Here is a 16615-nt window from a genome sequence, read left to right as displayed (position 1 = left end):
ATTAACGGTATGGACCTCAAACATCCGGGGCCTTAGTTCAAACTTAACTGATCTCTCCATACAGGTTGCTTCTGTCAAACCAGATGTGATCTGCTTAACAGAAACTTTCCTCCTTCATGATGTCTCTGATTCCTTAGTATCTCTCCCGGGTTACTCCCTCCTCCGGTATGATAGACCTGAGCCTCGTCCTGGAGGTGGGGTTGCTATCTTTATCAAAAACTCTCTTCCTCACTCGCCCTGCACTGCACTCTCTCCACCTCACCCCCAGGAATACCTCTGGCTACGGCTTCCCCTTCGCTCCCACCTCTTGTTCATATGTGTGTTGTACCGTCCACCAAACAGTGATGACTCCATCTACATCTCGCTGTCTGATAATATGGACCAACTTCTGTCTACTCATCCTAACTCTCTCTTCCTCTTATGTGGTGATTTCAATTGTCACCATGCCAGTTGGCTGGGTGTGGGTACCTCTCTCACCAGCCATGGCTCCTCAGCAAAGGACTTCTGCGACTCACTGGGACTGACACAATCTGTCAATTTCCCGACCCGGATCTCAGTCAACGGAGCATCTTCTCTTCTGGACTTGGTCATGACTAACTTCCCTGAAAATGTCTGCTGCTCTTCTTCTGCTCCAATCGGCTCATCTGATCATGTGCTTGTTAAAGTGGACATCTCTCTGACCATTCTCAGGGAGCCTCTTCGGCGTCGACGAGTCTGGCATTTCACTCAGGCCAACTGGCACGGTCTTCAAGCAGCCATCAATCATCTGGACTGGTCTCCCATCTCTACCACCTCTGACATAAACTCATCCTGGGAATTCTTCCAAAGTAAATTGCTCTCTCTCATGCACAGATTTATCCCATCTCGTCTTCAGTTGTCATACCCTTCCTCCCGTCCATGGTACACGGAATCTTGTGGTGAGGCTGTTGCCCAGAAACAACTTGCCTTCGTCTCCTGGAAAGCAAATCCAACAGAAGGAAATCTCATTTCCTTTCACAAAGCCCAAAACAAGTGTGTGTCCACCCTCAGGAGAGCCAGGAAACAATATCTCTCCGTTCTCAAGACCGAACTCTCTTATCTGTCTCCCTCTTCCAAATCCTGGTGGTGTCTGGTCAAAATCTGTTTCTGGTGTTTGTTCCCCCTCCATCCCCTCCCTTACCTCAAACGGCTACACAGCTGACTCCGCACGTGAAAAAGCTGAATGCCTCAACTCTGTGTTTGCCTCTAAATCTTGTGTCCCAAACCCATCCCTCTCTGTACCCACCGTACCCAGTCGTACCCAGCTGCTCCTGGACTCCGTGTCCTTTCCTCCTGACAAGGTGGAAAAGTTTCTGTCAACCCTTGACTCTGATTCTGCAACTGGACCTGACGGCATCAGCCCACGGGTCCTAAAATCCTGTTCTTCCGCTCTTTCACTCCCTCTCTCTGTTCTCTTCACCCTCTCTTTTGCTCAAGGTCAACTGCCATCTGCTTGGAAATCAGCCAACATCACCGCTTTGCACAAAAAAGGTGCAAAAACAGATCCTAGCAACTAAAGACCAATCAGCCTTCTCCCAATTATCAGCAAAGTCATGGAATCCATCATTGCTTCGGATATGAAATCTTTCCTCTTCTCCAATGGCTTGATCTCTGATCATCAATTTGGTTTCAGACCAGGTCACTCTCCTCTGGACATGCTGCTTCTGCTGTCTCAACAATGGATGGAGGTCCTCAATGCCAAACAGGAAATTAGAGCTGTCTGATGTGACAGCTCCCTCGACATGCTCCCTCTGAATGACAGCTCCCTCTGAATGACAGTGACAGCTCCCTCTGAATTAGAGCTCTCTCGACATATCACGTGCCTTCGATACGGTCTGGCACCCCGCTCTGCTCACCAAACTCTCCTCCTTTGGTATCCATGGAAATCTCCACGCATGGCTGGCGGACTTCCTCTCTCGTCGTAGTCAACGTGTGGCCCTGAATGGGTTTCTCTCATCTCCTCTTCCTGTTCAGGCTGGAGTTCCCCAAGGCAGTGTTCTGGGTCCTGTGCTTTTTCTGGTTTTCATCAATGATCTCTCTGACTTTCTTGAAAATCCTCTGTATCTCTTTGCTGATGACTCCACTCTCTGCCGCTCCATTCCTCATCCCTCAGATCGGCAGTCTGCAGCCTCCTCACTCTCTGCAGACCTGGACAAAATCACAGACTGGGCAAACAAGTGGAACATGTCTTTCATTCCTGACAAATCTCACACTCTTACGATGTCTCTCCGAAAAGACCGACTGGACAACCCTCCCATATACTTTCTGAATAATCCTCTCCAAGAAGTTCTGTCACTCAAGCTTTTGAGTCTCACGATCTGCCATGATCTTTCCTGGGAAAACCACATTTCCAAGCTGGCCTCCAAAGCCAGTCGCCGACTGGGCATCCTCCGTGATGCGAAGTCCTTCCTTGGCACACCTGAGCTCCTCACCACATACAAGGCTTTCATCCGCAGCTCAATGGAATACTGCTCTCCCCTCTGGGCTGGTGCTCCTGCCTCACACCTAGCTCGTCTTCACGCTGTTGAAACCAAAGCATTCAGAATCATTGGAATCTCCCGCGATGACGCTATCTCCGAGGGCCTTTCACTTACTCACCGCAGGCAGGTTGGTGGCCTTTCCGTCTTCTACCGACTCCTCTCCGGCCTTGCTCCCCCAGCTCTCTCTGGGCTCTGTCCCCCAAATATTCCTGCAGGTCGCACAAGATCTGCCTGCAACCCTCTTATGGTTAAACTGCCAAAATCAAGACTCTCTGCTCACCTTCACTCCTTCATTCCTCTTTTCTCCCGCCTCTGGAACAAACTCCCTCACTCTCTTCAATCCCACTCCGCCCTCCTGGTCTTTAAAACGGCTGTTCACCACCATCTCTTATCTTCCCCAATCCAAAACCTTGATCTTTTATACCCCCGCTAATTTCACCCCAAATCCACTTTTTTGAGGTGACTTTTGTCTTCTTTCCTGGAAGTCCTTGGTGTCCTTTCGTTTTATACCTATCCTGCCTCCCCCCAGGCCCTGCCTCCCACACATCTCCCGATGTCCCTGCCCTCAAATGTTGTGTTTGTGTGCTTCCTCCCCTTCTCTCCCCATCTTGTCGACCGCTCCCATTATTATATACATTGTTTACTTGTTTGTTTGATTTGTTTGTTTGATAAATGTTAGCTCTTTCACGAGCCTCGACTCTGTATACAAAATATATATATATATATATATATATATATATATATATATATATATATATATATATATATATATATATATATATATATTCCGCCCCTACCTTCGTCGTCCGTGAAACCCGGGTGAGAGGGCCAATTTTGCCACAAACCGCAGATGAAGAATTTGGAGGTGTTTTAAATTAGGTGGTGGTGAGGTGTTTTAAATTACGTGGTGGTGAGGTGTTTTAAATTACGTGGTGGTGAGGTGTAATCGTCCCAAACTTCCAGTCTGCACCTACCCCTCCCGTATGTGTGTGCTGAGGGGTTCTTTTTTGAATATATATATATATATTTTCAACCTAAATCTTGAACCTAAATTGCTTATAAAAATGTAATATCACAAACACGACAAATACATTTGTGCAAAATAATTGTTTGTATTATGATTGGTGTAAATTATGACAACACAGAAACTCAGGTACAGTCATTATCCTCAGCTAAAATAAGCCCATTCCTCAGCAACGACGCTTGGTGAGGCGAGCGCAGCGAGCCGAGCCAAGCTAGTATAAATATATCTGTGCAGTGTCTGTGTTGTCTTGTCACTGAACTACTCCCTCAAACTTTTATGAAATCGTACCAAACTTCTGGTATGCACCTATCTCTCCCGTGGGTATGTCCTAAGGGTATTTTGTTTGAATTACGTGGTGGTGAGGTGTTTTGAATTACGTGGTGGTGAGGTGTTTTGAATTACGTGGTGGTGAGGTGTTTTGAATTACGTGGTGGTGAGGTGTTTTGAATTACGTGGCGGTGTGTTTTGAATTATGTGGTAGTGAGGTGTTTTGAATTTACGCGTTATAGCGCTTTACGAGTTGCAAATGATTTAGCTGAACAAGGGGTGGTGCTAATTCACAACTATAACCAAAGCCTCACAAAACACGAGGTGCAGTTTCAATTCCTGCTGCAAGTTGTGGAGGCTCATCACCAGCGATTCATGCTGAAGTAGACCGACATTGAGATGGCCTTCGATGCAACGCCTTACCACTTTGAATGGTAAGACCAGAATTTTTATGTGTTTGAAATTGTACCCCCATTTTAGTGCCACCCTCATATATATAGGTCAATATATATATAGGTCAATATATATATAGGTCAATATATATATATATATATATATATATACACACAGACTTGGCATTTTATATGGATTTTTTTTTCTTTCTTGACTTGGGTTTACTTTCTGAACCCAGTATATCAATCTGGTGAGTTTATTTTACCCTTCGGTGATGTCTTTGTTGAAAGAACCATGTCACTGATTGTCTTTCGCAGCAAGAAGTCAATAACAGGATTATATCACAGGTGGCGTGACAAAATGTAAGGACAGGTACATTTGACGATTGGCTTCACAATTGGGTATATATGGGTTGTTGCGTTCTGTATTAGTGGAAAACAACTGCTGCACGTCTACAAAAGTTAATGCCGCTTCCTCTGGAGATGGTCCGTCAACTTGACAATGCTGTTTGTCATGGAGTGGTGGCTTTACGAAATTCTGGCATGAAACAGCGTGCTATTGCTCGGCAGTATGGCATCACTCAAGGTCAGGTGTCAAAGATCCTGAAACGAAATGCTCAGAGGGGTGTCCCTACTCCAATACCGAGGCCAGGACGTCCACGCAGAACCACAAAGAGAGATGATCGCCAGCTGCACCGGTTAGTCTGCAATGGCCGTACCAAGTCAGCTAATCGGCTTAGGGCTGAGTGGCAGCAACTGACAAATGTGCCTGTATCCAGAAGGCTAGTCAACCAACGACTGGTTCAAGCAGGCTATCGTGCCAGGCGTCCCCTGAGAAAGCCACGCCTGACCAGACAACACCGCCAGCGCCGATTGCAGTGGGCCAGAGAGCACCGTCAATGGCAGCCAGGACACTGGAATCAGGTGATCTTCAGTGACGAGTCTAGATTTCTGGTCTGTCGTCAAGATGGCCGCGTCCAAGTGCGCAGACAAGTGCATGAAGCCTACAACAAAGATTGTATAGTGCCAAGAGTCCAAGCTGGAGGTGGTGGGGTGACCGTTTGGGCTGCTTTTCATGCAGGGGGCAAAACTGACCTGGTTGTTCCGAATGGAAACCTGAACCAGTTCAAGTACAGGGCCATTCTGTAAGAAACATTGCTTCCATTTGCTCGTGCAGCCTTTCGAGGAAACTTTGTCTTCCAAGATGACAATGCACGGCCTCATCGTGCTCGCATGATCCAACACTTTCTTGCTGACCGTGGTGTAGAACACATGGAGTGGCCTGCCATGTCCCCGGATATGAATCCGATAGAGAACTTGTGGGCAGAATTAACACGTCAAATCGACCACTTGGACCAGCAGCCGACCTCTGTGCGTGAATTGCAGCAGGCTATTGTCACTGCATGGCAAGAGATTCCTGTCCAAACCTTGGCAAATCTCGTGAACAGCATGCCTCAACGTGTACGCGCTCTCCCGAATGCGCGTGGGGGTTACACGAATTACTGAACTGTAATTTTACTGTCCGTAATCCCAGTCGTAATTTAACTTTTGTTTTTGTTAAAAAAAATTTTGGCTAATGTGCAAAATAAAGAGATACTTCTGCAAAACGTACAGAAGTTTAACACAGTACTGTCCATGAATTGAGTTTGATATCAGTTTACATCACTTTCAAGGATCAATTTATTTGTTTCGAAATGTCAAATGTGGTTTTTGTTTCTTTTAAAGGTCACATTAACAAAATCTAGAATAATTTCAACATAATTCCAATGAACTTTTGTTTCTAAGACATCTTGAAAAGTAAGTTCACCCCGACAAAAAAAATATTCCATATTAAATGCCAAGTCTGCATATGTACAGTCACGTGAAAAAGTAAGTACACCCCATGTAAAGTTTTGACTTTTTCAACATATTTCAACATACAGCTATTTAATCTTCATTTCAACAATATTGATCGATAAAGGTGATACAATAAAACAAATATCATGAAACATTTACATTTTGTAGACCATTGTATAATTTAAATTTTACTAGAATTCACCAAATGTCTGTCCGTCTGTTCGAAGGTACCGCAAAAACGACTCAACCGATCGCAAAGATATTTTGGGTGGATAATCCTTGGATCTCCAGGAGTAAAATAGGCTATTTAATTTTTCCAATTTCAGCTTTGGTCTCCAGCATTTTCAGGTTTGGACTCCCGCATAACATTCACGTTCGCATAACGTCCATTATGACGATGTTCTCATTGTGACGATGTATGTGTTCACGGTAGTGTTTGACGTGAACGTGTGAACGTAATTTCGTCATGTTTTTCGTTTCGTCATCCTTTAATGAACGTTTAATGTTTAATGCCCTTCGATGTCCAGGGCCGCACGCGCGCTACACTGGACGGGCCAGCGTGTACCTTGCCCTTCGCCGTCAGGCTCGGGTAAACTGCTGAGCCACATCCGTGATGGGGACTGGGGCTTGAGACAGTGTCCTTCATTAAAAGTATAATAAACGCCATCTCCATCGATCTTGCCAAGGCCGTAACAGCCGTAACGTTTAATCTCTACATGAGAGAATTCCACATAGCTATTTGGGCGGTGAATACGCTAACAGATCGATGTCTCCATCGATCTTGCCAAGGCCGTAACAGCCATCGGCTCAAAATCCTTTTAACCGTCGATTTGGTACAGTTACACGTATCGGGAATTTGGTACACATATCGGGAGTACATACGACATAGCGATTGTGAACACGATTGTTGTTATATTATATCACCTTTATCTATCAATATTGTTGAAATGAAGATCAAATAGCTGTATGTTGAAATATGTTGAAAAAGTCAAAACTTTACATGGGGTGTACTTACTTTTTCATGTGACTGAATGTGTGTGTGTGTGTGTGTGTGTGTGTACGTGTGGCGTGCGTGTGTGTGTGTGTGTGTGTGTGTGTGTGTGTGTGTGTGTGTGTGCGTGCATGCGTGTGTGTGTGTGTGTGTGTGTGTGTGTGTGTGTGTGTGTGTGTGTGTGTGTGTGTGTGAGTGTGTGTAGTGACGGTTTTGACTCGGTGAACTTCATACACCCCGGAGAGAGCAAACGCATACACACATAATAAAAGTGGCACAGTTATGTCATAGTATGCTGTTTAGAAATTCAGAAAATTGCATTCATGTGATAGATATGCATTGCACATGTAAGCAGCACTTTCCCCTCCCCACCTTCTATATCTCCATCTCTTCCTTTTCCGATCTCTTTCACACCATTTACTTTTACTTTCATTCGCTTCAACACAACAACGAGCATGGTTACTCAACCACAATCACAGGGTGATCAAGGCGGAAACAGAAAGTGCTCAAGACGTCTCGCAAGTTCAATGGAACCCCTGTCCCATGGACTGTGGAAGGATAAAGACCAGAGTGTGGCAAATTCGCTGTGCCTCTCTGTCTCTCTGTCCCCCCCCCCCCCCCCCCCACCACCCCCAAAGCAGTCTCAAAACATGAAGTCAGAGAGCCGTTTCCCACAATATTTCGCAGCTCGCAGTTCAAATCTGCAGAATAGAGTTCCCCATATTTTTGCTTTTCTTTCACGCCTTGTGCCTTTTTCATTCCTATACACGCATTTTCACACGTACACTCCCTCCGGCCACAACATTTCTTCTTCCTCATCATTTTTCCATACATTCGTTCCATGGCGGCTTTTTCCATACGTTCATTCCACGGCATTCGTTCTCTGTTCGGAGAATTATATCGAGTGAAGAAACGATTAAGGAATGCGCCGAAAGTGTAACTTCATTGAGTGCAATGAAAATAATTAACCAGCGGGATTGCCGCGAAGGCGGCTGCGTCCTCCATGGGGTCATAATAAACACGGAGAAGTTTGGAGACGCCTGGAAAGTTGTGTGGGTCAGGGAAAGAAGGGTGTTTTCCTGCAATCGTCCAAACATCAGTGCCAGTGTTTTTTCCTTTATTTAATATCCACACAAATTGTGCAACTAAACTGTGATGAGCCCTAGTATCTCTTAATCCGAGACAAATTTCAAAATTTAAACTGCGGAATTGAGCTTAGCAGCAGTTACGACTGCTGAAAAAAGTGTTTATTTGTCCATTTTGCACATTCTCTGATACCCCTTCCTCTCATTGGCCTCCAGAAACATCCAGAGAGTTGTATATGGGAATAGAGGGGAGGGGGTTGCGAGGAGGTCAGCATGAGGGGAGGGGTAGGAAAGGCAGCACCATCGAATATAATACATCTCTGGGAATGTAACTGAGGAAAATTGGTTCAACTCGAGAGGAGTGAGGTTGTTAAAGTTTCCAGACACTTCCGGGCGTCTCTGGGCGGTCAATTACTTCAGATGGCGAGGAATAAATAAATCGAAACCTCCCATGCTGTTCTAGCCGAAGATGGCTGCATAAAGCAACCATGAAAAGCAACACAAGGTAAGCCATTTGCTGTTTCAAACTCTTCCATAGTCCCTCCATAGCTGTAACGACATTTACATGTAGTACACACATCAGAATCCCAATGTGACACACCCTTCAGCTTCCAGACAGGGTAATGTAGGTGAGACCTGCTGGGTTATTCCCTCCATTCACATGTGAGAGATGTGGGTGGGTCTTTGTTTTGCATTTATATGTTAACTACTCAACGTTGGTACCTGGTACATGTTTGGAAGCCTTGATGGTACACGTTTCTGTCTGTGCTGTTATGTATGGGCATGCCATAGCCCTTTCTGAGTTACTAATCAGTTTGTAGTAAATTTTCTGGAAATATGTCACCAATAAAAGTTGGACTTGAATATTGAACTATTATTCTTCATTTCTTGTGAATCTTGAAATAGTATTTTTCAGTTCTCCTTTTAATGATCTCTAAGGTTGTTTGTGGGTAGGTATTGCTACACAGCAACAGACTAGATCTTCATTAAAGCCGATTTCCTAAATTAAAAACAAAGTGGAAAGATTTTGATGTTGATGCAGCACGTGCATGATGGACCAAATGGTCTCCTGCATTAAAGTTCGTTGTATTTCATTCCATTTTGTATTAAAAAAAAAATTAACTCGAACGGCACTCGTTCGGGGCATACCTTCGCCAGGCTGAACAGCTTACATTTTGTAGCCCACTGATTTATGGCGGCCGGATCTGCATCCATACCTTATCACAATCTAATCAGCTAATTCTTGTAACCTATCAAACAAATCCACCAAGTTTCGTCCGAATCCACCATATCTTTTTGAGATATCGTGCTACATATCGTTTTTGGCCCTACATTATCTCTCAATGGTGAAGAATCACTAAATACATCGGGGCAATAACCCTGGTGCTCACCTGATAGAATAAACAGTATACTGCACTGACTAACGGTATTTCAAACCAATTTCAATGGTTGCTAGAAGACAGGGCAGCATGTAGAATCATACGAACATAATCATAAGCCTTTACACAAACGAACAAAAAAATACCTATTTTGGGGGACAACCCCCTCCCACCCCTATGTACCTCCTCAGACCCCAATTTTTCCAATGCTTTGAACAAACATTGGTATATCACGGATGATGAAGGTTGTGGTGGTTTCATCAAAATTGTGTGTGTCAGTTCTGAGAAAAAAGGAAATACCTATTTTGGGGGCAAGCCCCCCCCCCCCATAGACCCCCAAAGGGGCAGATTTCTTTTAATGCCATGAACAAACTTTGGTATATCATGGGTGGTGAAGGTTGTGGTAAAGTTTAATCGAAATAGTGTGTGTAGTTTCAGAGGCAAAAGCAAATTCCTATTTTGGGGGGGGGGGGGGGGGGGTGTGGGGTGGGGAGGGGGGTCAAGCCTGGATCCGCTTTGACCCTGGTAGACCCCCTTAGAACCCGATTTTTTTTAAATTCCATGAACAAACTTTAGTCACAACACAACAAATATAATTTGTGCTAAATTTTGTCGCAATCCCATCAGCGGTTTCAGAGTAAGTTTCAAGTTTTTACGGATGGACTGACGGATGACGCGCCATCGCATAAGCTCCCCTGAACTTCGTTCCAGGTGAGCTAAAAAAAACTACCAGTAGCTGGTATTCATAGAATACTTACCTTGCACAGTCAACTTGGTGAGAGACAACTCTTCTGTTTTTGAACGTTTTTTTTCTTTGATCCAATATGGCTGCCAGACCACGTGAGCGATGACATCATTAATTTATATTCTCTAATATAATTGTGTAGATCACGCTCAAGAAATTTTAAACTTATCAGACTAAGCTTTGTCCCTGTCGAATTATGACGTCATAATATCGTAAAATTTCATGTCAATCGGGCCCACGGTTACCGAGAAAATGAATTTTAAAATGCAGACATGCACGTACGCCACAGTCACCACACGTACGCGCGCCACACGTACGCGCGCCACACGTACGCGCGCCACACGTACGCGCGGCACACGTACGCGCGGCACACGTACGCGCGGCACACGTACGCGCGGCACACATACGCACGCCACACGTACGCACGCCACACGTACGCACGCCACACGTACGCACGCAACCGAATGCCTAACCCTGCTTTCCGCATCGCAGGTGCAGGGTAATCATCGTATCCAGACACGGATCCGGATATTCACCAAAATCTAATCAATTCATCCTGGTCACATACAAAACCTGTCAACGAAGTTTCGTCCGAATCCATCCATAAGTTTTTGACATATGTTTTACAGTACTAGGGCATGCCCGTACGTGGGTGCAATGCCCGTACGTGGGTACGTGGGTACGTGGGCGCGAGTACGGTGACAATCCCCCCCCCCCTCTATTTACATGAAATGGTTTGGTCCATGAAATGTTTTGGTCCATTCGCAACGCCAAAGCGAACGGCGAACGGCTTGCGAGTACAGTGACAATCCCCCCCCCCTCTATTTACATGAAATGGTTTGGTCCATTCGCAACGACCACAGAACCCCCCCCTCTATTTACATGAAATGGTTTGGTCCATTCGCAACGCCAAAGCGAACGGCGAACGGCTAAATCGCCATAGCTCGGTAACTACTTGTCCGATTAATTTCAAACCTTGAAAAGGCACATCCTCGGGTCCCCAGCAATATACCTGGCAAGTTTAAAGTATATCGGACCCGTGGTTGTCGAGAAACAGCGGTCACAGACATACAAACATACAAACATACAAACATACACACAGAGATTACTGGAATTATAGATAGATATCGTTTTTGGCCCTTTTCATAAATATTTGAGATTTCCTGCTCACAGACAAACAGACAGGCAGACAACCAGGGGTGAAAACACAACCTCTGTCCACCTTCTGTGCCAGAGGTAATGATTAAATGAGAAACAGTTGAATTCATTTTTCATTTTGCTTCGATGAAATACTCACCCATAATTGATAAATTAAGCACAAATAATACATTGGTCCAGAGAAAAAGAAAATAGACATTTTATATTTTGGCTACACAAGAAAAACCTAAAGCAAACCCTGGATTGTCTCATGGCCGACTACGGAATGAAATAATTTCAGAAATTATTTTCATCAAACAGGAATAAATGAATAAATCTACATAACATCGCACATATGTCTGGTACTTACCATGAATGTCAGCCTGCGAAAGGTCTAAGTTATACAGAACGAGAAGGTACCCAGGTGAGGTAGAAATGAGCATACTCGAGCAATCTGGAGTTAAACGCATACGCATCAGAGAATTCGTGTGGAAGAATGTTCGATGGGGACAGCCTTCCTCTGTGCAGCTGGTGAGAGACAACGATCATTCCGGAGCGGATTTGTAAATGCACAAGTTTCGGGAGCATCGGCAAATAAATTGTGCCAAGACGAGCACAGTCATGTCGAACGAGGCATATGAAAACACATCGACGTGAACGTTATAGAAAGTGCAACGGGTAATTTAAATCGTCAGCACGCGGAAAATGTACAATTAGAGGGCTGAGGAGCAACACGAAACGAATGAAGATAGACATCGTTTTCCTGTCTCCCCAACTCATCCTTCGATCCTGACCTGTTTGTCTCCCAGACAAGCACATTGCCATCAAAGCCAGAAGTGACGAGAAGGCCACCCAGAGGCTCAAACTCGATGTTCTTCACCCAGCTCGTGTGACCTCGCAGGCGGCTCACCGGGCACGTCAGACGGCGCTGGTCCCACAATGCCACTGTGGTATCATCAGAACAGCTAGCAAAAAGCCGTCCGTCCAGAAACCTGCCACAAATAGTTGTGTTAATGACAACGATGGGAAAACAGGACGATTCTACAACAATTCCCTGCAGCGCCTGAAGATGGAGTGACGTGTGAAAACGTGTTTCAAAGTTTCAAAGTCTCCCACCCAGCCTTGCAGAGCCTCCATTGCCCAAACACACAACTTTCTTTCGAATCAAAATAAACCCCTTTCAACAGTTACTGGTTGTATGTTGGCTGCAATAACTGTTGTCCGATGAGTGTATTTTCTTTATTTTCGACAGTGATGTGAGGCTCATTGAGGAGAGTTGTGTATACAAATTGCATGCAGGACAATGACGTAAGGATACATCTGTGTACATTTATACAAAATACGAAGACATCAGTCAACTATTTGGACAAATACAAACTGATTTGTTTATCGGACAACCCCTCCCCGTTTACACTTGTTTATAGGACAAAATATGGTGGTTCAACACCACCTCATTGTGTCCATCATTGCTGGGCAATGCCGGGTCCCTCCTCCCACCCCTTCCCCTTCCTCCTTCCACCCCTTTCCCTTCCTCCGCCTCCTCCCACCCCATCACCTTTTTCCTTCCACCCTTCCCCTTCCTCCTTCCACCCATTGCTCTGTCTCCTCCCACCCCATCACCTGCCTCCTCCCACCCCATCACCTGCCTCCTCCCACCCCTTCCCCTTTTTCCTTCCACCCTTCGCATTCCTCCTTCCACCCCTTGCTCTGCCTCCTCCTACCCCATCCCCTGCCTCCTCCCACCCCATTCCCTGCCTCCTCCCACCCCTTGCTCTGCCTCCTCCCACCCCATCCCCTGCCTCCTCCCACCCCATCCCCTGCCTCCTCCCACCCCTTGCTCTGCCTCCTCCCACCCCATCCCCTGCCTCCTCCCACCCCTTCCCCTTCTTCCTTCCACCCTTCCCATTCCTCCTTCCACCCCTTGCTCTGCCTCCTCCCACCCCATCACCTTTTTCCTTCCACCCTTCCCCTTCCTCCTTCCACCCCTTGCTCTGCCTCCTCCCACCCCATCCCCTGCCTCCTCCCACCCCTTCCCCTTCTTCCTTCCACCCTTCCCATTCCTCCTTCCACCCCTTGCTCTGCCTCCTCCCACCCCTTCCCCTTCTTCCTTCCACCCTTCCCATTCCTCCTTCCACCCCTTGCTCTGCCTCCTCCCACCCCTTCCCCTTCTTCCTTCCACCCTTCCCATTCCTCCTTCCACCCCTTGCTCTGCCTCCTCCCACCCCTTCCCCTTCTTCCTTCCACCCTTCCCATTCCTCCTTCCACCCCTTCCTCTGCCTCCTCCCACCCCATCACCTTTTTCCTTCCACCCTTCCCCTTCCTCCTTCCACCCATTGCTCTGTCTCCTCCCGCCCCATCACCTGCCTCCTCCCACCCCATCACCTGCCTCCTCCCACCCCTTCCCTTTTCCTTCCACCCTTCCCATTCCTCCTTCCACCCCTTGCTCTGCCTCCTCCCACCCCATCCCCTGCCTCCTCCCACCCCATCCCCTGCCTCCTCCCACCCCTTGCTCTGCCTCCTCCCACCCCATCCCCTGCCTCCTTCCACCCCATCCCCTGCCTCCTCCCACCCCAACCCCTGCTTCCTTCCACCCCATGCTCTGCCTCCTTCCACCCCATCCCCTGCCTCCTCCCACCCCATCCCCTGCCTCCCCCCACCCCATCCCCTGCCTCCTCCCACCCCATCCCCTGCCTCCTCCCACCCCATCCCCTGCCTCCTCCCACCCCATCCCCTGCCTCCTCCCACCCCATCCCCTGCCTCCTCCCACCCCATCCCCTGCCTCCTCCCACCCCATGTTCTGCCTCCTCCCACCTCATCCCATCCCCTCCCCTGCCTCCTTCCACCCCATCCCATCCCCTGCCTCCTTCCACCCCATCCCATCCCCTGCCTCCCTCCACCCCATCCCATCCCCTGCCTCCTTCCACCCCATCCCATCCCCTGCCTCCTTCCACCCCATCCCATCCCCTGCCTCCTTCCACCCCATGCTCTGCCTCCTTCCACCCCATGCTCTGCCTCCTTCCACCCCATGCTCTGCCTCCTTCCACCCCATGCTCTGCCTCCTTCCACCCCATGCTCTGCCTCCTTCCACCCCATGCTCTGCCTCCTTCCACCCCATGCTCTGCCTCCTTCCACCCCATGCTCTGCCTCCTCCCACCCCTTGCTCTGCCTCCTCCCACCCCTTGCTCTGCCTCCTCCCACCCCATCCCCTGCCTCCTCCCACCCTTCCCCTTCTTCCTTCCACCCTTCCCATTCCTCCTTCCACCGCTTGCTCTGCCTCCTCCCACCCCATCACCTTTTTCCTTCCACCCTTCCCCTTCCTCCTTCCACCCCTTGCTCTGCCTCCTCCCACCCCATCCCCTGCCTCCTCCCACCCCTTGCTCTGCCTCCTCCCACCCCATCCCCTGCCTCCTTCCACCCCATCCCCTGCCTCCTCCCACCCCAACCCCTGCTTCCTTCCACCCCATGCTCTGCCTCCTTCCACCCCATCCCCTGCCTCCTCCCACCCCATCCCCTGCCTCCCCCCACCCCATCCCCTGCCTCCTCCCACCCCATCCCCTGCCTCCTCCCACCCCATCCCCTGCCTCCTCCCACCCCATCCCCTGCCTCCTCCCACCCCATCCCCTGCCTCCTCCCATCCCATCCCCTGCCTCCTCCCACCCTATGTTCTGCCTCCTCCCACCTCATCCCATCCCCTCCCCTGCCTCCTTCCACCCCATCCCATCCCCTGCCTCCTTCCACCCCATCCCATCCCCTGCCTCCCTCCACCCCATCCCATCCCCTGCCTCCTTCCACCCCATCCCATCCCCTGCCTCCTTCCACCCCATCCCATCCCCTGCCTCCTTCCACCCCATGCTCTGCCTCCTTCCACCCCATGCTCTGCCTCCTTCCACCCCATGCTCTGCCTCCTTCCACCCCATGCTCTGCCTCCTTCCACCCCATGCTCTGCCTCCTTCCACCCCATGCTCTGCCTCCTTCCACCCCATGCTCTGCCTCCTTCCACCCCATGTTCTGCCTCCTCCCACCTCATCCCATCCCCTCCCCTGCCTCCTTCCACCCCATCCCATCCCCTGCCTCCTTCCACCCCATCCCATCCCATGCCTCCTTCCACCCCATCCCATCCCCTGCCTCCTTCCACCCCATCCCCTCCCCTGCCTCCTTCCACCCCATCCCATGCCTCCTTCCACCCCTTGCTCTGCCTCCTCCCACCTCCACCCTTCTCCTGCCTCCTACCACCTCCACCAATTCCCCTTCCTCCTCCCACAGAGGCAACCGGCATTTCCCAGGATCTAACATACTAACATTGGACTACCACCATTAAGCATATATTTAGAGACAAACATTTTATTTATCATGCTGTAAAATATTGAACAGAAATATCAATGAAATTGAACATATTATTGTGATGCTTTTGGGTCGACAAACCAATGGGTGAAGAGCGGATATACGTACAAACAAACACTTGCTCCATTATATATAGATTGATCTACCCTCATGGAGATAGCGACAGGTGGTGACTCCACATATTAGATGGAGGGAGTGTAGGGGAAACGTCACCATCGAGTACAATGAGAGGCTGAGGGCCAGGTATGAGCAACTTAGCGAAGACGCAGAAGGTTTGGAGGAGGAATGGAAGAAGTATGGAGAGGAATTTAGGGGAATTGCAGAAGTGTTGTGTGGAAGGACGTCAGAAAAGGGTGCATCGTTTAGGGATAGAAACCAGGTACGGTGGATGGAGGAAGTAGCGAAGGCAGTTGGTGAAAAGAAGGTTTGGAAGAGCATGGAGAAGATCAAGGATAAAGGGAGGCAACCGAATGCGTGGATGCTGCACCTGAATGGGCAAAAGAAGAAAGCAGCAAGGAGAACTGCGGATAAGATGAGGAAAGATATGGAACAGGAGGTGCATAACCAGTTGGAGGAGGATGGCGGGGAGAAAATGATCTTTAAATTGGCTCGGGACAGGGACTAAGATAGCAAGGACATGAAGGGAGTGCCAGTGATTGTAAGGATGGAGGCGGGAGGCTAGTGACCGAGAGGGGTGCAGTATTGAAGGTGTGGAAAGGATATTTCAAACTCAAACAGCTGAACAGAGATGAAAATTGCAGTGGGAGAAGTCTGAGTCAGGTGGATGAAGAGGCTGTTGAATGTATGTATTCATGAGAGAGGGTTCAATTCCGGAGGATTGGAGGACAGGGTTAATTATGCCGATATGGAAGGGGAAGGGGATGTTCAAGATCTGGGGAAGTACAGGGGCATTACGCTCC

General features: G+C 48.4%; 1 protein-coding gene across 5 annotated transcripts in view; it reads right to left on the bottom strand.

Annotated features, from left to right (window-relative positions):
• The window catches only part of LOC137412871 (DDB1- and CUL4-associated factor 10), a 66165-nt gene that overhangs the window by 34745 nt on the left and 14805 nt on the right, over window positions 1–16615 (bottom strand). For all 5 annotated transcript variants that reach the window (XM_068098213.2, XM_078769842.1, XM_068098200.2 and 2 more), the window contains exons 3-4: window positions 12149–12346; window positions 11725–11882 (exon numbers count right to left, since the gene is read on the bottom strand). In XM_068098213.2, the coding sequence (XP_067954314.2) occupies window positions 11725–11882; window positions 12149–12346 (356 nt within the window). The remainder of the gene's footprint in view (window positions 1–11724; window positions 11883–12148; window positions 12347–16615) is intronic.

The sequence above is a fragment of the Myxine glutinosa genome, chromosome 1 (assembly GCF_964187855.1).
Source record: "Myxine glutinosa chromosome 1, kmMyxGlut1.1, whole genome shotgun sequence".
In the NCBI taxonomy this organism is placed as follows: domain Eukaryota; kingdom Metazoa; phylum Chordata; class Myxini; order Myxiniformes; family Myxinidae; genus Myxine; species Myxine glutinosa.
The sequence above is the reverse complement of the archived record's forward strand: the minus strand, read 5'-3'. Positions and strand labels throughout refer to the sequence as shown.